Raw genomic sequence first — 21,625 nt, forward strand, 5'->3', positions numbered from 1 at the left:
TCTTTATTGGTCTCCCCTAATGAAATTATTATTTTTTTTATTTATTTTATTTTATTTCTGTGTAACTTTCCTTGTGTCATGACAGTTTTTTGCAGATTTTAAATAAAAATGGAATTCAACCCATGATTGCATTCTATATATGCAGTAATATTTATGATGTTTTAAAGGATTAACTTTGTGGAATTATTTTGATAATTCTTTTTAAATATTTTAGATCAGCAAGGGACATCAATTGAGAGGCTTAAATCTGAAAATATCCACAACTGGCTCCAAGATGTGTGTAAGACCCACTTTGAGGTGTTTGTAGCCTGTCTGATGCCTCATCCTGTGGAATATGCTCGAGTTGGAGGTCACTGGTAGGCTATGTTTTCTCTTGAGTAATAATACAGGTCCACATCCCTTTATCTGAAACCCTTGGGACCAGTAATGTTTTGAATTTCAGAATTTTTTGACGTTCAGAATGATTCTCAACCCCACCATGTGGCGGCGTGACCCAGCACTGAGATGACGGATGCTCCACACTCCACGAAAAACCTTTGGTTTTCGGAACTTTTCCAATTTCAGAATTTTGGATAAAGGGTTGTGAACCTGTACCTGTAAGATGCCTGGTAAATCTTACAGTTTTATACTTATATTTAATAAATTATTGTCTTTGCTCTTCCATGTGCTTCTTGTATTAAAGTTGGTAGAATTACCGACAATATATTAGGTAAGAGGATGCAAGTGCATCTAATGTGACATTTTATTGTGGCAATGTTTTGCATTAGTTGTACTTGTGTCCTTTTACCTAACATGTGTTTCTTAGTTATTTCTATTCCTGAAATATTTATCAACTCAGGAAGCCTGATCTGAGACTGGGTTAGGGCAGCAGTGTCAAAAGGTAACTTTGAATGCAAATATTTGGATTGTGCAAACATACCACACCAATATAAAAATATGATTAAAAAAGTTATTTACAGGTACACAGACAACCTGTATGTTGGAGAATGAAACTTATCATGATGTTTTGTGACTAGTTAACCCCTTGACTGTCGCAACCCCATATCCTGAGGTGTCTCCTGGTATCGCAAAATTTAAAAAAAAAAAAAAATTATTTTTTCTTATGAAATGATAGAGAATCTTTTCGCGATTGTAATGACACCAAAAGAATGAAATTTGATGGAAAACTGATGGAATTACGCTCTCGTGAAGTTAGCGATCTTGGCGATATTTATGAATCAGCGATTATGCCCACTTTGAGCCCTATTTTCAGCTAATTCCATTGTTCCAGTCGACCAAACTCATAGCTGTTTCTTTAGAACTCCATTTTTCTATCGATTGAGTACAAGAAACTGCCCATTTACCAATTTCAACTACCCAATAACGTGGTCAGAAATTTGTAATTTGGCCAATTTCACGAAAATTAAAAAATATGACAGTTTCAAAATAAGGTCCAGAATGAACAATGCAGACATTCCTGGCTCTAAAATAACATTTTCTATGTTCATCAGTCACGTCTCCAGGCCCTTCGGATATTACTCTTGCTTTCTATTTTGAATTTTTATTCAAACAAAAAATAAAAGATTTACTGTTATGCAGACTACTGCAATATTGTAATAATTGTATAAATAATGTCAACCCATTCATGACTGCATATGAGAATGGCTACTTGGACATTTATTGGAAAATGACATCATTTGTTTACTTTTGAACATTGGCAAAAATCAAATATTTCCCCTACTTTGTGCTCCATTTCAAGGTTCTTTTCATAGTAAAACCAATCAAAATCACTTCTATTTCTATAATATGTTTTCCATTCTATCAAATGAGACCAAGAAAACGAGAATACAACCATACAACAATAGACCACAAATTCTGCATTTTAATTAAAAAAATGGTCGGAGTTTTTCTGTTTTCATTATGCACTGCGTGCTGCAGGATTTTTTTATATGGTGCACAGTGACCACACAGACCCATTCTTTCACATGTGGGCCTACCAGCTTTCTCCTGCTTGATTTGAAGCTGCTAGAATTTATGAGTACACCTACCATCGGACTTACGACCTGCTCGACATACGTCCACTCGACTTACGACCGTGCATCTGGCAGCTGGGCTGGGCCGGCTGATGCACACCACTGTACAATATTTGACAATACTCGCGGGGGCAATGTGTCATGCAGGCAGCATCAGTTTGAGTAACCTTGTCCTATCAGCAGCATCATACTGTATTAACTGTACTAACTGGACAGTAAATTTCACCATGGCCCCTAAGATGAAGTCTGAATCTTGCACTGGAGATTGTGACAAGAAAGGCTCTTACTCTCAAACTCTCTATTTGTTTTCACTGTTGCACATAAACCTGTCTGTATCTGTCTGCCTGTATATCTGTCTGTATCTCTGTGTGTCTGTTTATCTGTCTGTCTTTCTGTCTACCTGTGTGTCTGTCTTTCTGTCTACCTGTGTGTCTGTCTTTCTGTCTACCTGTGTGTCTGTCTTTCTGTCTACCTGTGTGTCTTTCTGTGTACCTGTGTGTCTTTCTGTCTACCTGTGTTTGTCTTTATGTCTACCTGTGTCTGTCTTTATGTCTACCTGTGTGTCTGTCTTTCTGTCTACCTGTGTGTCTGTCTTTGTCTGCTTGTCTGTCTCAGAGCCACTCATTAAGAGTGTACTTGGCCTTGAAGATGCCATATTAATAATGATAATAATAATAATCACTGAGGTGCATTAAATGTGTATAAAACATTAATATAGACATTTTGCTTAATCCATCTATGATTTTTTTTCAAAATTATATAATAAACATGTTACATAACATAAATTAACAAGTATGAGATGTTTTCCTGGTCAGTTTGACAGTGAACAGGAACCATTCGTGTCGGGGCTGGTAACAACAACAACAACAACGTTTGTTTACAAAACTCGTGAACATTCTACATTCCTCATTCTCTCTCTCATTTATTCATTTAATCTTGTTTACTCACCTCTCACTCTTCATTAAAACTACAGATATTTTAAGATTGAAAGATGAGGTGAATCATAGAATTGATGAGGGAAAAAGAGTGAGTGGTGCACTTAGGAGTCTGTGGAGACAAAGAACTTTGTCCTTGGAGGCAAAGAGGGGAATGTATGAGAGTATAGTTTTACCAACGCTCTTATATGGGTGTGAAGCATGGGTGATGAATGTTGCAGCGAGGAGAAGGCTGGAGGCAGTGGAGATGTCATGTCTGAGGGCAATGTGTGGTGTGAATATAATGCAGAGAATTCGTAGTTTGGAAGTTAGGAGGAGGTGCGGGATTACCAAAACTGTTGTCCAGAGGGCTGAGGAAGGGTTGTTGAGGTGGTTCGGACATGTAGAGAGAATGGAGTGAAACAGAATGACTTCAAGAGTGTATCAGTCTGTAGTGGAAGGAAGGCGGGGTAGGGGTCGGCCTAGGAAAGGTTGGAGGGAGGGGGTAAAGGAGGTTTTGTGTGCGAGGGGCTTGGACTTCCAGCAGGCATGCATGAGCGTGTTTGATAGGAGTGAATGGAGACAAGTGGTTTTTAATACTTGATGTGCTGTTGGAGTGTGAGCAAAGTAACATTTATGAAGGGATTCAGGGAAACCGGCAGGCCGGACTTGAGTCCTGGAGATGGGAAGTACAGTGCCTGCACTCTGAAGGAGGGGTGTTAATGTTGCAGTTTAAAAACTGTAGTGTAAAGCACCCTTCTGGCAAGACAGTGATGGAGTGAATGATGGTGAAAGTTTTTCTTTTTCGGGCCACCCTGCCTTGGTGGGAATCGGCCAGTGTGATAATAATAAAAAAATATTTTAAGGTAAGTAATGAGTGGACACGATTATTATATTATAGCTTAATAATAATAATATTAATATTAGTACATATGTATTATTGTAATAATAATGATTATTAATTTAGGACACTGGAGCACAGATCCACTGTATAGCACTTTGTCTGGATTTTTTTGGTTATCCTAGGTAATTTATAATATGTATGGTAACTTGACTTACATATACCAGTGAGAGAGATACAGAGAGAGATACAAAGATACAGCCACATTCGGTCAGCCAGTCAGCCAACCACCCACCCATCCAGCCACCCACCCACCCACCCACCCATCCATCCAGCCACCCACCCACCCACCCACCCACCCACCCACCTGCCCATCCACCCACCCACCCACCCACCCATCATCCAGCCACCCACCCACCCACCCACCCATCCACCCACCCATCCACCCACCCATCCAGCCAGCCAGCCACCCACCCATCCAGCCAGCCAGCCACCCACCCGGCCAACCACAGACCCGGCCACCCAGCCAGCCAGCCGGATACGTATTACACATGTTCCAGAGTTGTTTCTCTTTACTTAGGGTATAGGTTACACAACATTCTGCCAGGATGACACTACCAGTGGTATTCTCCCATTCCACTGTGTCAACAATACATAAAGATAATAGTAACATATGATACTGTATGCGATGTAAAATTTACAATACATATCACTACCATTGATACTTTATATACAGTACATAAATAATTAAAATACAACAATAGAAGTAAATTATGGTAAAAAGAATGAAATAATGATTGTATATTACATTACAGTATTATGTAGGTAGTTTATATAGGAAAGTTTTGACATTATGCCCTACCCAGTATGTCGGCAATTTTCAAAGGTTTGACTTACGTCCATTTCGGCTTAAGACCGGTTGGTCGGAACCAAGCTTGGTCGTAAGTCGGATGGTAGGTGTATATATATGTCAAAAATGGTGGCTCGTAAGACGTATACATACGACTGAAACAGTCAAAAAGTTAAAGGTCCAAATCAGACCAAAATGTTCCCAAAAGTTTCATTCTCCTATGTGCGAGTTATTTGTGTATTGTTCCAGTCCCGGTATTTTGTCTCTTCGTTCTTTATGTACAGGTAGTTATAGCAATCACTCTACTCATTTAGCACATCTTTTTGTTGTGAGAGTTTTAAGAGTGTCTTAAGACACCATTTAGAAATAGTATCAAAAAACTTCTTCAGTGAGAAGTTTTGTTACAGTCCAGTGAAACAATAACACTTGAAATTTTGCATACACAGCAGTCTTACCTCAGACTGCTGGCTTCTCACAGCCCTCCACCTCTGTTTTTTCACCATCAACTGGTGGCCAGCACATCGTTAGTTAAAACTTCATAACTACTGTACTTACAAATATTTTTATGAACTCACTCTTCCACATCCCTCTCTCCTCACTGCACATTAACCACAGCATCTAGGATGATTGCTATTGAAAATGAAACAGTGTAAAAACAATAAGAAATGTAGCTGGGGATGTTTATGAATGCTGGGAATAAAGAATTTGAAGATTTGATATTTATTTGAAAATTTGATGCTTTCTAAGGATATGTTATCTGAACATTTCTGCAACTACAATGAATGTGGCAGTGTAAAAGTTTTTGTGTGTACTTCTAGTAACAATGATTCATTAACAGGTTATTAATTATGTGTGTTGCTTAGGAAGACAGACAAGTTGTGTGAATCTCTGAATATTCTTGATAATGAGATTTTACTGCATGTATACATAGCCAAACATACTAAAATTTAAAGACGTGGTACAAAGAAAGGCATTAGAGATGGGTGAGGAAAGGAAGGAGTTCCAGCTCTAGGTACTTCCTCTTAACTTTTGACCAACTGACATGAATGAATTGATGTATATATTTTTTAATTTTTGGATGGAGTCTACTTCCACTGTCATTGCTCTGCTCATTCCGTTTTTTAACCACTCTGTGTTAAGAAAATATTTTCAGGTGATCCTGAGGCACATTTCAAGCCATGTCCCCTTGTTCATGTTGCATGCCTAGTAAAGATCATATCAAACCATACCACGGGTGGGGTTTGAACCCGCGGTCAGAGAGTCTCAAAACTCCAGATCGTTGCGTTAGCTACTGGGCAAGTAGCTAACGCAATGGGGTAGGGGTAGGGGGGTAGGGAAGGCGGGGTAGAGGTCATCCTTGAAAAGGACGACCCCTACCCTGCCTTCCTTTCCCTACAGATTTATACACTCTCCAAGTCATTCTGCTTTGATCTATTCTCTCTAAATGACCAAACTGCCTCAACAACCTCTCTTCAGCCCTCTGACTAGTACTTTTAGTAACTCCACACCTCCTCCGAATTCTCTGCATAATATTTACACCACACATTGCCCTTAGACGGGACATCTCCACTGCCTCCAGCCGCCTCCTTGCTGTAGCATTTGCAACCCAAGTTTCACACCTATATAAGAGTGTTGGTACCACTATACTTTCATACATTCCCTTCTTTGCCTCCATGGATAGCGTTTTTTTTATCTCCGCAGATACCTCAGCGCACCACTCACCTTTTTTCCATCATCATTTCTATGGTGAACCTCATCCTTCATAAACCCATCCACTGACAAGTCAACTCCCAAATGTCTGAAAACATTCACTTCTTCCATACTCCTTCATTCCAATGTGATATCCAATTTTTCTTTATCTAAATCATTTGATACCCTCATCACCCTACTCTTATCTATGTTGACTTTCAACTTTCTATCTTTACACACACTCCCAAACTCGTCCACTAACCTTTGCAACTTTTCTTTAGAATCTCCCACAAGCACAGTATCACCAGCAAAAAGTAACTGTGTCACCTCCCATTTTGTATTTGATTCCCCATAATTTAATCCCACCCCTCTTCCCAACACCCTAGCATTTACTTCTTTTACAACCCCATCTATAAATATATTAAACAACCATGGTGGCATTACACATCCCTGTCTGAGACCTACTTTTACCAGAAAGTAATCTCCCTTTCTTCTACACACCCTAACTTGAGCCTCACTATCCTCATAAAAACTCTTTACAGCATTTAGTAACTTACTGCCTATTCCATATACTTGCAAAATCTGCCACATTGCTCCCCTATCCATTCTATCATATACCTTTTCTAAGTCCATAAATGCAATGAAAACTTTCCTACCTTTATCTAAATACTGTTCACATATATGCTTCAATGTAAACGCTTGATCTACACATCCCCTACCCACTCTAAAGCCTCCTTGCTCATCCGCAGTCCTACTCTCTGTCTTACCTCTAATTTTTTGAATAATAACCCTACCATACACTTTTCCTGGTATACTCAGTAAACTTATTCCCGTATAATTTTTACAATCTCTTTTGTCCCCCTTCCCTTTATATAAAGGAACTGTACATGCTCTCTGCCAATCCCTAGGTACCTTCCCCTCTTTTATACATATACAGTGGACCCCCGGTTAACGATATTTTTTTCATTCCAGAAGTATGTTCAGGTGCCAGTACTGACCGAATTTGTTCCTATAAGGACAAAACCTTGCCCATAAAATCCCAAGCTCAGATACCCCACCAAATAACTACCTCACCGGCAACTACCCGAACACACTGTTCCTAGCTCCGACTAACCCATACGAAGTCTCCCTTATTATCAATGCACTAAAAAACAAGGCAGGAGATTTAAGTACCTTACCACCCTTTATATATAAAAAAGTGTCACAAGTGCTATCTCCAATCATTGCAACACTCTTTAACAAATCCATTGAATCCTCCACCTTCCCTACAGTACTCAAAATAGCAAGGGTCACCCCGATCCACAAAGGAGGAGACCAAACAGAGTTGAATAACTATAGGCCAATATCCAACTTACACCCTCTCTCAAAAATCTTTGAAAAACTAATTCATAAACGAATCTACTCCTACCTTATCTCCCAAAACATACTCAACCCCTGCCAATTTGGATTCAGGCCTAATAAAAATACTAATGATGCTATTATACACATGCTAGAACATATATACACTGCAATAGAGAAAAAAGAAGTCCCACTGGGGATCTTCATTGACTTACGTAAAGCTTTTGATACAGTTGACCATGACTTGCTCCACGTAAAATTGTCACACTATGGTATAAGAGGGCACTCCCTCAATTACCTCAAGTCATACCTCAGCAACAGAAGCCAATATGTGTACGCAAATGGGGCAAACTCTTCTGCGCAACCAATTACAGTTGGTGTCCCACAGGGAAGTGTCCTTGGCCCTCTTCTCTTTCTCCTATACATAAATGACCTTCCAAATGCTTCGCAATTACTCAAACCCACACTATTTGCAGATGACACTACATACGTCTTCTCTCACCCGAGCCCAGTCACACTAGCCAATACTGTAAATACCGAATTACAGAAAATATCTACCTGGATGAGGACTAACAAACTTACACTAAACATTGACAAAACCTACTTCATTCAGTTTGGTAACAGAGCTACAGATGTCCCTCTTAACATAATGATAAACGGATCACCTATCACAAAGCTAACAGAGGGAAAATTCTTAGGAATCCACCTTGATAATAGACTCAAATTTCATACACATATACAACAAATTTCTAAGAAAATTTCCAAGACTGTAGGCATACTATCGAAGATACGGTACTATGTTCCACAGTCAGCCCTCCTGGCCCTATATCACTCTCTTATTTACCCCTATCTCACCTATGGAATTTGTGCATGGGGCTCAACAACAGTTAACCATCTCAGACCACTAATTACCCAACAAAAGGCTGCAGTTAGAATGATAACAAATTCTCACTACAGGCAGCACACTCCACCAATATTCAATACACTAAACCTACTCACCATACAAAACATCCATACTTATTACTGCACCTATTACATACATAGAACACTTAACTCTGATATTAACCCTCCCCTCAAACATCTCCTTGCCAACCTCAACAGAACACATGACCATAACACAAGGCACAGATCACTCTTTGATGTTCCTCGTGTTCATCTCACACTATGCAAAAACTCAATGCACATAAAAGGCCCTAAAATCTGGAATTCATTACCTGTAAATATAAAAGAAACACTACCTGTTTATAAATTCAAGTCTCTACTCAAAGATCACTTACTCACCCAAAACCAAATACATACTGAATAACTGAACCTTATAAATTGTATATCTTAAATGTTTCTCACAATTATATCACATAAATGTTAAACCTAAAACCCAATCTAACTTTATTATTTTTTAAATACACTACCTAACAGAATCCTTCATATGACCTGTCTTTGTAATACTCACTTGTGCTTTATAGTAATCTGTTTACATTAATGTTTTATCACTGACTTCATCATTGCTTAATTAATCTTAAGTTAATTTTAAGCCAGCCCGTAATGCTATGCATAGTATAAGTGGCTTTGGCATACTGCTCTTATCTGTATTTTTTTGTACCTCTGTATGTGTGCACAAATTTAAAATAAATAAATAAATAAATAAATAAATAAATAAATAAATAAATATTGTGAAGTAGATTAGTCCATTTCAGACCCCCAAACATACATGTACAAACGCACTTACATAAATACACTTACATAATTGGTAGCATAGGGAGGTGATCGTTATGCGGGGGTCCACTGTGTTAAACAAAAATACCAACCACTCCAACACTATATCCCCCCCCCTTCTTTAAACATTTCTTTCATGATCCCTTCAGTTCCAGCTGCTTTACCTCCTTTCATTCTACATAATGTCTTACACACCTCCCCAGACTCACTTCCTGCTCTTCTTCACTCCTAAAGGATGTTATACCTCGCTGGCCAGTGCATGAAATTACCGCCTCCCTTTCTTCATTGACATTTAAAGTTCCTCAGAATGTTCCTGCCGTCTACCCAATACCTCCATCTCCCCATCAACTAACTCCCCTACTCTGTTTTTAACTGACAAATCCATTTGCCCCCTAGGCTTTCTTAACTTGTTTATCTCACTCCAAAATTTTTTCTTATTTTCTGCAAAATTCTTGACAGTGCCTCTCCCACTCTATCATCTCTCCTTTTATACTCTCTCACCACTCTCTTCACCTTTCTTTTACTCTCCATATACAGTGGACCCCCGCTTAACGATCACCTCCAAATGAGACCAATTATGTAAGTGTATTTATGTAAGTGCATTTGTACGTGTATGTTTGGGGGTCTGAAATGGACTAATCTACTTCACAATATTCCTTATGGGAAAAAATTCGGTCAGTACTGGCACCTGAACATACTACTGGAATGAAAAAAGTTCGTTAACCGGGGGTCCACTGTACTCTGCTCTTCTTATAACACTTCTGCTTTGTAAAAACCTCTCATAGGCTACGTTTTTCTTTTATCACACCCTTTACTTCATTCCACCAGTCACTCCTCTTTCCTCCTGCACCCACCCTCCTATAGCCACAAACTTCTGCCCCAGATTCTGATATTGCTTTTTTAAAACTATTCCAACCCTCATCAACCCCCCCTCCCCCACTACTCATACTTGCACCAGCCCACCTTTCTGCCAATAGTTGTTCATATCTCACTCTAACCTCCTCCTCTCATAGTTTGTACACCTTTACCTCTCTCTTACTTGCTGTTGTCATTTTCCTCTTGTCCCATCTACCTCTTACTCTAACTGTAGCTACAACTAAAAAATGATCTGATATATCAGTTGCTCCTCTATAAACATGTACATCCTGAAGCCTACCCATCAACCTTTTATACACCAATACATAATCTAACAAACTACTTTCATTACATGCTATATCATTTCTTGTATACTTATTCTCTTTTTCATAAAATATGTATTACGTATTACCAAACCTCATTCTACACATAGCTCAGTTAAAGGCTCCCGATTTTCATGTACCCCTGGCATCCCAAATTTACCTACTACCTCCACAACATTTTGACCCACTTTAGCATTGAGATCCCCAACCACAAGTACTCTTTCACTTGTTCAAAACTCCCCATGCACTTGCTCAACATTTCCCAAAATCTCTCTCTTTTCTACACTTCTCTCTTCTCCAGGCGTATAAATGCTTACTATAACCCTCTTTTCACATCCAACCCTTATTTTACACCACATAATCCTTGAATTCCTGCATTTATATTCCCTCTTTTCCTGCCATAACTTATCCTTCAACATTATTGCTACTCCTTCTTTAGCTTTAACTCTATTTGAAACCCCTGACCTAATCCCATTTATTTCTCTCCACTGAAACTCTCCCACCTCCTTCGGCTTTGTTTCACTGAAAACCAGGACATCCAGCTTCTCATTCATAACATCCACAATCATCTCTTTCTTATCATTCGCACAACATCCATGTACATTCAAACATCCCACTTTGATGGTTTTCTTCTTTTTCTTTTTAGTAGACTATACGGGAAAAGGGGTTACTAGCCCATTGCTCCCGGTATTTTAGTTGACTTTTACAACATGCATGGATATGAAAGGAAAAGCAATATGAACAAGAACTATTAAAATAAAATCAAAGAAAACTCAGATGAGTGTGTATACAATAAACGTGTACATGTATGTACAGTGTGACCTAAATGTAAGTAGATGTAGCAAGACGTACCTGAAATCTTACATGTTTATGAGACGGAAAAAAGACACCTGCAATCCTACCGTCATGTAAAACAAATAAAGGCTTCCTTTTTACACTCACTTGGTAGGGCTGTAGTACCTCCCTGGGTGGTTGCTGTCTACCAACCTACTACTTCCTTATTGCAGTGTATTATTTATCTGCAACAACATGTGTGTATCTTTTGAATTTCATGTTGTATTACCTTAAGCTTCATTCAGAGGCTTAATGCTTATTTTCATTGTCTTGCCAGGGACACACTAGCAACCCGAACTGATCATATCAAAGAAGGTTTCAACCGGTTATTTTGCCTGGTGCCCTATGAATTAGTTACTGTTCAAGTTTGGGATCGTGTCATGCCTCATTGGATGGAAGCCATTCACAATGAAATACCAGAAGAAGAACTTCCTGAACTAAAAATTACACTTAGGTAAGTTTTGCAACTTTATTGAACTTTTTACCTCCTTAAAGGGGTTGCCTTGATACTGATTAAGAGCTCTTGATCAAAGGAATTGCTGCTACCCTTCTTGGTTCAGACCTGATTGCCACATTTCTAAGGTGCTGTGTGACCTCTACATTCTTAGCATTTTCCCCATGAATATAATAAATATTTAACTTCTTAGTGTATTTGAGTTTTTATATAGTGAGCACAATAATTTCAGGGACCAAAGTTTCATAAATGTTCATTTTCTGTTTAGCTTGTGAGCATTTCTTGTACAGTACATTTCTGTTGTATCTGAGTGCCTCTTCAAAGACTGTGATTATGTATGAATGATGGTGAACATGTTGAATGATGGTGGAAGTGTTTCTTTCTCTTTTTTTGCATCACACTACCTCAGTGAGAGATGGCCAACTTATTAAAAAAAAAACTGTTGCAGTTTTTGAACTTTAGTATCAGCATGTCTCTGATAAGACAGTGATAGAGTGAGTGATGGTGAAAGTGTTTCTTCTTTTTCGGGCCACCTTGCCTCGGTGAGAAATGGCTGATGTGTTAAAAAAAATCTGGTCTGCGTGCTGGTGCTTCCCATTTATAATGTTTATAGTATATATATTTAGTATAATATAGTACAGTGGTATCTCGGGATATGAATTTTTTTCATTCCAGAAGGCTGTTTGAGTGCTGATACCGAACGAATTTGTTCCCATAAGAAATAATGTAAATTAGATTAGTCTGTTTCAGACCCCAAAAATACACTTACATAAGCACTTGCATAAATACACTTACATAATTGCTCGAGTTTTGAGCTGTTCGTAACCTGAGGTACTATTGTATATGTAAAAAGAAGAAACACTTATAAGGTTTTCTTCTTTTTTGAGTAACCTTGCCTTGGCGGGATACAGGTTGTTTATTAAAAAAAAAAAATTAGTCCATACAGCACTGCACTGCAACACCTGATTTGTATACTGGTGCTTAATGCATAATAGTGTAGAGAGGATTACTGCTGTGCTGCGAAGCTATAGATGACACACTGTCCTCCAGTCAGTGTTGTGATCAGCATTCACTTTCCATGTATTATGCTCAACAAGCCACTGGGGCATCAGGAGAAAGGAAAAGTATTTAAACCCACACTGGTAACCTGAAACAGTGAAGCAGAGTTGACAGTTATGAGGTTAGAAATAATAGTGAATACTCAGAAATACAGTGGACCCCCGCATAACGATTACCTCCGAATGTGACCAATTATGTAAGTGTATTTATGTAAGTGCGTTTGTACGTGTATGTTTGGGGGTCTGAAATGGACTAATCTACTTCACAATATTTCTTATGGGAACAAATTCGGTCAGTACTGGCACCTGAACATACTTCTGGAGTGAAAAAATATCGTTAACCGGGGGTCCACTGTACTTAGAAATAAGTGGAAATACTCATGAATCCTTCAATACTCAGGAATCTATATACCCACTCTGATAACTTTCCGTAGTGTTACAGGGTTGATGGGTATGAGATAAGGAATATTAAAAAAATATTTGGGAATATCGAGAAATACTCAGGATTAACTAGGAATACTCAAATACTCAGGAATCCATAAGCCCACTCTGATAATTTTCTGCAGTGAAGCAGGGATGACAGATATGAGTTAAAGAATATGTAGGATGATTTTGTATTGGGTAGCAGGGTACCAACCAACACATCCAGAGGGACTCCTAGAACATTTTGGAACTAGCAATACTTTGTTATGAAGTGGCAATGAGTAACATACATCTCTTTTTATGTTACTTATAGTTCCACACAAAATTTAGGTAATAATGAAACAGTCATACAGTAAAAATGATTTCATAATAGTGCTTGAATAGTTGGTATTCATCTGACTCAGTTATTATGCAGTCTACTACTTTCTGTAAATCTCAGAGGGTATCCTGTACTCCACTTGAGGGTGAGGGGATGCATGAAAAGGATGTGGATATCTGGCCCCTGGGTCTATTTCACCTACTTGTTACAATTCTTGCAACATTGTATTGCTCCTGATGAGGCACAGAAGTATGAAAGACCTGGAGCTATTGTTTTCCATCTCCCAGTGCATTGTTAAAATTGACTATTTAGAATTGGTTTGTATATATTATGCTGTTGTTATGAACTTTGCATACCTGTTTCCAGCCCAGATGATGTTTACACTTTCTTTATCCCACACCAGAACCAAATTTATACCAAATCTGGTTTATGTGCATATCCACTAGAATACATATGTACTTTTTATCTTCAGCTTTTTGAAAAATGTTTTCTTTATATTTCCAGCAAGCTTTTGGACTCTGATATGAGTCCACTGGGATTTGATGCAACTCAGATGTACAAGTTCATTAGTGTTCGATTTACCAACACTACAGGCTCAGTCCAAGAACAAACTTTGTCTTGGCTTCAGGTAATTTTTTTTTTATTTTATATATTACATATGGTAGTGATTATGTATGAGTGAGGTGAAAGTGTTGAATGATGATGAAAGTATTTTCTTTTTGGGGATTTTCTTCTTTTTGGGTAGCCCTGCCTCGGTGGGAGACGGCCGACTTGTTGAAAAAAAAAATTACATACGGTATTTAATATTTGTTTTAGCTTGTATCATTAATAATTACTGCATCCTACTGGAAACTGGAAGCATTTATACAGGGTCCTTGATATATGAGCATCTGAAAAATCAGCAATGGTACAAATGAACAGGGCCCATAAGAATCAGTTGAATTTTTGTGGAAGCTGTTTTGCAGATGCAAACACATGAGTGGCATCATAGAGGTGTTGTTACCTGTACTGTTCCACCATTTTTAGTTTGTTGATTGCATCCAAATCATGTTTTTTTTTTTTAGTTCGTTGATTGAATTCGAATCATGTTTTTATTTTTCAACTTTTTAACTTTAACCTACTAGTGAGAGCCATTTCCTTTAATAATGTTTGTTTACTTTCAGATTTTGACATCTCTGAATATTGTAATTCCAATGAATTTACTACTAGCAATATTTAGTGATGGTGTGTCATCACTCTGCAATCCAACAGCACCCACCAGAAAAACAAGTACTTCTGGACGACAAGATTCAAGTGTTTTAGGTAAGAAAGACAAATATATGTATCAGAGTCAAATGGAGAAGCAAGATAAAGGTTCAGTTTATTGTGTTCCTCTGATACTTATGGGAGTGTTTTTCATTTTCAGAGCCTGTGGTAGAGGATGATTCTCATAGTAGTTCAGCTCTTTCTGAGGACGAGAGGTCTCCCTCAGAGCACCCAGAGGATCACTACTCAGACCCAGAACTTAATCTTACGTGTTTTGTTCTTATGCTGGATGTCTTGTTTAAACAGGTAGTCTTAGGGTAATAATGAAGATTAGACCTAGGAAATGGAGCTAGTATAGCAATGTGTGTACCAGATTAACATAGGTGAGAAAGTGAATTATGTTTTTAATGGTGAGTATAAGCCTCATTTGACAAAATTAATTCTTCTTGGATGAATGAAATAACAAAAAAATGAAATATATCTCTTTGTTCACTATTTTATAATTTACTGTTGAAAGGGTGTACTTTTCATTAGTACATGTACAGCAAACAATTCCTAATTATTCCTGATATTCCTTTTACATGCAGACAAAGAACTAATTTTATTTGACAGATGGAAGTTCAAGAAGTTGAGAAGCACCAGGGTGTTGATGGTCAAGTAAGTGTATCTGTGATGGCACTTATCTGTGACATGCTGAATGCACCTTGGCTGGCTCCACATGCCTGTGATGGAGAACAAGAGTGTACCACATGTGAACTTACCACAGCATTTTTCCAGCTAGAGATGGATGTAGTGGCTTATCTTTGTCCACGAGTTGCCATTCAGAACAATAGGGTAAGTGTACTCAGCTATATGTGATTTTAGTGGTTAAGTTTTAGCTCCTGGTCATTTGCCAGATTCACTCTTTCCTAGCCTCTTGGGCTATATTGCACCTATTCTTAAAACTGTGTATGGAGTCTGCCTCCCCTACTGATTCATCAAGGCCATTTCACTTCCCAACCACACTTAGACTGAAGAAATACTCCCTTACATCCCTGTGGTTCTTTTGTGTTTTTATCACCCATCTGTGTTCGAAGTACCTATTTTCCACCTCTCAAACAGTTGCCCCTCCTTATCTATCAATTCCTTTGAGTATTTTGTATGTTATCATGTCTCCCCTGGTCCTTCTGTCCTCTGTGGTCACTAGGTTCAATTCCTTTAGTCTCTCTTTGCAGCTCTGGAACTAGTCTTAGTTCATATTTCTACACTTTCTCCAGTTTCTTATCATCCTTCCTCAGGTGTGGGTTCCATACTGGTGGTGTGAACTACAAGATTAGCCTGATGTATGTTGTATAAAGCACTTGGAATGGCTGTAGGGATTCTTGAAGGCTTCTCTGAGATTTGCCAGGCAAACATTGGCTGCAGAGGTTATTTGGGTAATGTGAGCCTCTGGCAATGTGCTAAGCACTCTATGCTTACTCCCAGGTCCTGTTCTTTGAATGAGGTCTGCAGCCTCTGTTCCCTAAACTTATAATCTATGTCTTCTGGCCCATTCCCCAGTCTTCATAACCTATTTTCTGAGATTGAATTCAGTCAATCACTTGTCCAACCAACCATTAGTTTGTCCAGATCCAGTTGCAGCCTTTCATCCTCCTCGTCTGTTTGTATTCTCATCATTAGTTTTATATCATTAACAAATAGAGATACATTTGATTAGATTGCATCTGGTAGGTCACTCACATAAACCAGAAATGGTACTGGTCCTAATACCAATCCTTGTTGTACCCCTTCCTGACATCACCAACTGAACAATCACTGCTCTTTTACCCTGAATTACCCTTCAGTACTCTGGAAGACATTCCTTGTGTTCCTGCCTGCTTCTTAGGTTTTTGTTCCAGTCTCATGTAGGGTACAGTGTTAAATGCCTTCTTGCTGTCTTAAGAAAGTGCAGTCCATCCACCTCCCCCATCTCTCTCTCTCTCTCTCTCTCTCTCTCTCTCTCTCTCTCTCTCTCTCTCTCTCTCTCTCTCTCTCTCTCTCTCTCTCTCTCTCTCTCTCTCTCTCTCTCTCTCTCTCTCTCTCTCTCTCTCTCTCTCTCTCTCTCTCTCTCTCTCTCTCTCTCTCGTTCTCTCTCTCTCTCTCGTTCTCTCTCTCTCTCTCTCTCTCTCTCTCTCTCTCTCTCTCTCTCTCTCTCTCTCTCTCTCTCTCTCTCTCTCTCTCTCTCGTTCTCTCTAGTGTCTCTCTCTCCTCTCTCTCTCTCTCTCTCTCTCTCTCTCTCTCTCTCTCTCTCTCTCTCTCTCTCTCTCTCTCTCTCTCTCTCTCTCTCTCTCTCTCTCTCTCTCTCTCTCTCTCTCTCTCTCTCTCTCTCTCTCTCGTTCTCTCTCTCTCTCGTTCTCTCTCTCTCTCGTTCTCTCTCTCGTTCTCTCTCTCTCGTTCTCTCTCTCTCTCTCTCTCTTGTTCTCTCTCTCTCTCTCTCGCTCTCTCTCTCTCTCGTTCTCTCTCTCTCTCTCTCTCGTTCTCTCTCTCGTTCTCTCTCTCTCTCATTCTCTCTCTCTCTCTCTCGTTCTCTCTCTCTCTCGTTCTCTCTCTCTCTCGTTCTCTCTCTCGTTCTCTCTCTCTCTCTCTCTCGTTCTCTCTCTCTCTCTCGTTCTCTCTCTCTCTCTCTCTCGGTCTCTCTCTCTCTACACAGGGTTTGACAAGGTTAAGGATCCCTAGCTTTATTGACAGCTATATTACAGGTTAAGGATTCCTAACTTTATTGGCAAGCTAAGAGCTGTTACCTACATCAGCTCATTTGAAAGCATTTTTATTGTTATGAGACATACAAGTATGGGACAGGATGAAGTTGGAGCCATCTGTGGGCCAGCATTTTCATTTGATCAACTGACTTTATCTCGTTGACATCATTATGCTGTACAGAATGTGTTCCATACTGAGTCATCCTGGGTATGTATGATCTCAGATGGAGTGATGTTCTGGAAGAAGGGTACAGCCAGAGTGAAGTTGCTGCTTTCTGCCCGTCTTGTGGCATAAAAGCTTGTTTCACGCTGTCCTCGAAGTGGATCCAAGTGTGGTATTTTGACAATATTTGCCTTGTACATAACAGTAAGGCCACCCACATCCCTCCTATGTTGAAGGCTCTGCTGAAATGACAGATCTATCCAGGATGGGTCCAGGCGAGAGATGAGACGTCTTGCTCTGTTCTCTACTCTGTCAACAGTCGCAGATGAGAGGGGGGCAGGCAAACCAAGAAAGTGGAGCATACTCAAGGTGTGAGCGTACTTGTGCCTCGTACAGGATCTTGCAACCCCTACTGTCAAGCAGATGCGAGATACAGCGAAGTGCTGTAAGCTTCCTGGCTGCCTTGTTTGCAAGATATACAACATGGTTCTTCATGGTTAGTTTGGAGTCGAATTTCACCCCAAGGATATCAACTTCTTCTCCAGGTGCCAACACCCTCCCATTCATCCTTACTACTGCACCAGCATTACCATCGTGGTGCCTAGAGACGATCATCATTTGCGTTTTCTCAGGTGCAAATTTTACTTGCCATCTATTTCCCCAAGCTGATACAGCTCTCAGCTGGTGATTGATGTAGCTTAGAGCAGCTGGCATTTCTTCTCTTGGATAAGTGAATGTCAGTGTACAGTCGTCTGCATATGCATGTGATTCTGGGATGAGATGAAGAAGGTCGTTGAAGTAGACATTCCATAACAATGGACCCAGCGCTTCCTTGTGGAACACTTGCCCCAATAGGATGTCTTGCTGATTCCGTTCCATTGAGAACTACACTTAGAGATCTACCATGAAGGTAATCACTGAGGAGACATAGCGTAGAGCCTGCAATTCCCAGTGCTTGAAGTTTTGCTAAGAGGCCCTGGTGCCACACCCATCGAAAGCGCCAGCAATGTCCAGTGCTACCACACAGCTGACTTTGGATTCATCCAGTGACTGGTGCCACTTAGTGGAGAGGTTTAACAACAGATCAGCAGCAGAGTAACCTTTCCTGAAGCCATATTGACGATCACAAAGTAGTGAGTGGTAGTCAAAAAACTCTGTCATTTGTCTTGCGATTATTGTCTCGAGGATCTTACCAGTGATTGACAAGAGTGACACTGGTCTGTAGTTGCTGATTTCTGCTCTGCTCTTCTTTTTGTGAACAGGGAGTACATTTGCCTCTTTCCATAGAGAGGGCCATTTACACTGTACTAGGCAGTACTGAAAGATGCGAGTTAGAGGTGCTGCTAGCTGGTCTGCGCATCTTCTCAACAATCTTGGGCTCAACTTGTCTGGGCCCACAGCCTTTTCTTGGTCCAGCGATTTAAGTAGGAAATGCACCTCCTCCTGCCTTATTGTCACCACTGACAGTTTTGACACAGTTCTTGCAGCTAGCCAAGGAGGGTCCCTTGCTGGATCAGGAACTTGCATTTTGGTAGCAAAGTGTTCAGCAAAGAGGTCCGCCTTCTCTTGACTACTAGTAGAGGTGGTCCCATCCTGTCGATTTAGAGGTGGAATAAGTTCATCAGGCAGATAACCTTGTCTGTCCTTGACCAGGGACCACCAGGTTTTGGAGCCTACCCTACCTGATGCAAGCTTTCTTTTAGTGTCCACCTCCCATTTAGCAATGGCCCACTTTTGAACATCACCCATATGCCTACAGGCTTGCCTGTGCAAGTTCCTGTTATAGGTGGTAGGATGTCTCTTATACCTTCGCCATGCTTTGTACTTAGCAGTAGCAGCCTCTCTACAGCGAAAGCCAAACCAAGGCTGATCTGTAGGCTTCGTCACATATTGCCAGTGAGGAATGTGTTCTTGTTGTAGATTAAGGATGTGTCCAGTGAAGGCTTTCACTTGGTTGTCAACATCCCCTTGGAGAAGAGCATTCCAATCTGTCTCTCGTTCTCTCTCTCTCTCTCTCTCTCGTTCTCTCTCTCTCTCTCTCGTTCTCTCTCTCTCTCTCTCGTTCTCTCTCTCTCGTTCTCTCTCTCTCTCTCGTTCTCTCTCTCTCTCTCTCTCGTTCTCTCTCTCTCTCTCTCTCGTTCTCTCTCTCTCTCTCTCTCTCTCTCTCTCTCTCTCGTTCTCTCTCTCTCTCTCTCGTTCTCTCTCTCTCTCTCTCTCTCTCTCTCTCTCGTTCTCTCTCTCTCTCGTTCTCTCTCTCTCTCGTTCTCTCTCTCTCTCGTTCTCTCTCTCTCTCTCTCTCTCTCTCTCTCTCTCTCTCTCGTTCTCTCTCTCTCTCTCTATCTCTCTCTCTGTCTCTCTCTCTCTCTCTTGCTCTCTCTCTCTCGAGATCTCTCTCTCTCGTTCTCTCTCTCTCTCTCTGTTCTCTCTCTCTCTCTCGTTCTCTCTCTCTCTCTCTCGTTCTCTCTCTCGTTCTCTCTCTCGTTCTCTCTCTCTCTCTCTCGATCTCTCTCTCTCTCTCTCTCTCTCTCTCTCTCTCTCTCTCTCTCTCTCTCTCTCTCTCTCTCTCTCTCTCTCTCTCTCTCTCTCTCTCTCTCTCTCTCTCTCTCTCTCTCTCTCTCTCTCTCTCTCGTTCTCTCTCTCTCTCTCTCTCTCTCGTTCTCTCTCTCTCTCTCTCTCGTTCTCTCTCTCTCTCTTTGTTCTCTCTCTCTCTCTCGTTCTCTCTCTCTCTCTCTCGTTCTCTCTCTCTCTCTCTCTCTCTCTCTCTCTCTCTCTCTCTCTCTCTCTCTCTCTCTCTCTCTCTCTCTCTCTCTCTCTCTCTCTCTCTCATCTTTCTTTTTTTTTTTTTACACAGGGTTTGACAAGGTTAAGGATCCCTAGCTTTATTGACAAGCTATTTACAGGTTAAAGATTCCTAACTTTATTGGTAAGCTAAGAGCTGTTACCTACATCAGCTCATTTGAAAGCATTTTTATTGTTATGAGACATACAAGTAGGGAACAGGATGAAATTGGAGCCATCTGTGGGCAGCATTTTCATTTGATCCAACTGACTTTATCTCGTTGACATCATTGCTGCTATCGAATGTGTTCCATACTCGAGTCATCCTGGGTATATATGATCTCAGATGGAGTGATGTTCTGGAGAAGGGTACAGCCAGAGTGAAGTTGCTGCTTTCTGCCCGTCTTGTGGCATAAAAGCTTGTTTTACGCTGTCCTCGAAGTGGATCCAAGTGTAGTACTTTGACAATATTGGCCTTGTACATAACAGTAAGGCCACCCACATCCCTCCTATGTTGAAGGCTCTGCTAAAATGACAGATATATCCAGGATGGGTCCAGGCGAGAGATGAGACGTCTTGCTCTGTTCTCTACTCTGTCAAGCAGTCGCAGATGAGAGGGGGGGCAGGCAAACCAAGAAAGTGGAGCATACTCAAGATGTGAGCGTACTTGTGCCTCGTACAGGATCTTGCAACCCCTACTGTCAAGCAGATGGGAGATACGGCGAAGTGCTGTAAGCTTCCTGGCTGCCTTGTTTGCAAGATTTACAACGTGGTTCTTCATGGTTAGTTTGGTGTCAAATTTCACCCCAAGGATATCAACTTCTTCTCCAGGTGCCATTCATCCTTACTACTGCACCAGCATTACCATCATGGTGCCTAGAGACGATCATCATTTGCGTTTTCTCAGGTGCAAATGTTACTTGCCATCTATTTCCCCAAGCTGATATAGCTCTCAGCTGGTGATTGATGTAGCTTAGAGCAGCTGGCATTTCTTCTCTTGGATAAGTGAATGTCAGTGTACAGTCGTCTGCATATGCATGTGATTCTGGGATGAGATGAAGAAGGTCGTTGAAGTAGACATTCCATAACAATGGACCCA

The 21,625-nt window shown here is 40.4% G+C and overlaps 1 protein-coding gene across 2 annotated transcripts in view; it reads left to right on the plus strand.

Annotated features, from left to right (window-relative positions):
- Window positions 1-21,625, plus strand: part of LOC128698894 (UNC-79 domain-containing protein) — a gene marked incomplete at its 5' end in the record, with an annotated part of 146,159 nt that overhangs the window by 69,608 nt on the left and 54,926 nt on the right. For both annotated transcript variants that reach the window (XM_070080511.1, XM_070080512.1), the window contains 6 exon segments: window positions 215-356; window positions 11,647-11,823; window positions 14,128-14,251; window positions 14,787-14,925; window positions 15,029-15,174; window positions 15,481-15,702. In XM_070080511.1, the coding sequence (XP_069936612.1) occupies window positions 215-356; window positions 11,647-11,823; window positions 14,128-14,251; window positions 14,787-14,925; window positions 15,029-15,174; window positions 15,481-15,702 (950 nt within the window).

The sequence above is a fragment of the Cherax quadricarinatus genome, unplaced genomic scaffold (genome assembly GCF_038502225.1).
Source record: "Cherax quadricarinatus isolate ZL_2023a unplaced genomic scaffold, ASM3850222v1 Contig548, whole genome shotgun sequence".
In the NCBI taxonomy this organism is placed as follows: domain Eukaryota; kingdom Metazoa; phylum Arthropoda; class Malacostraca; order Decapoda; family Parastacidae; genus Cherax; species Cherax quadricarinatus.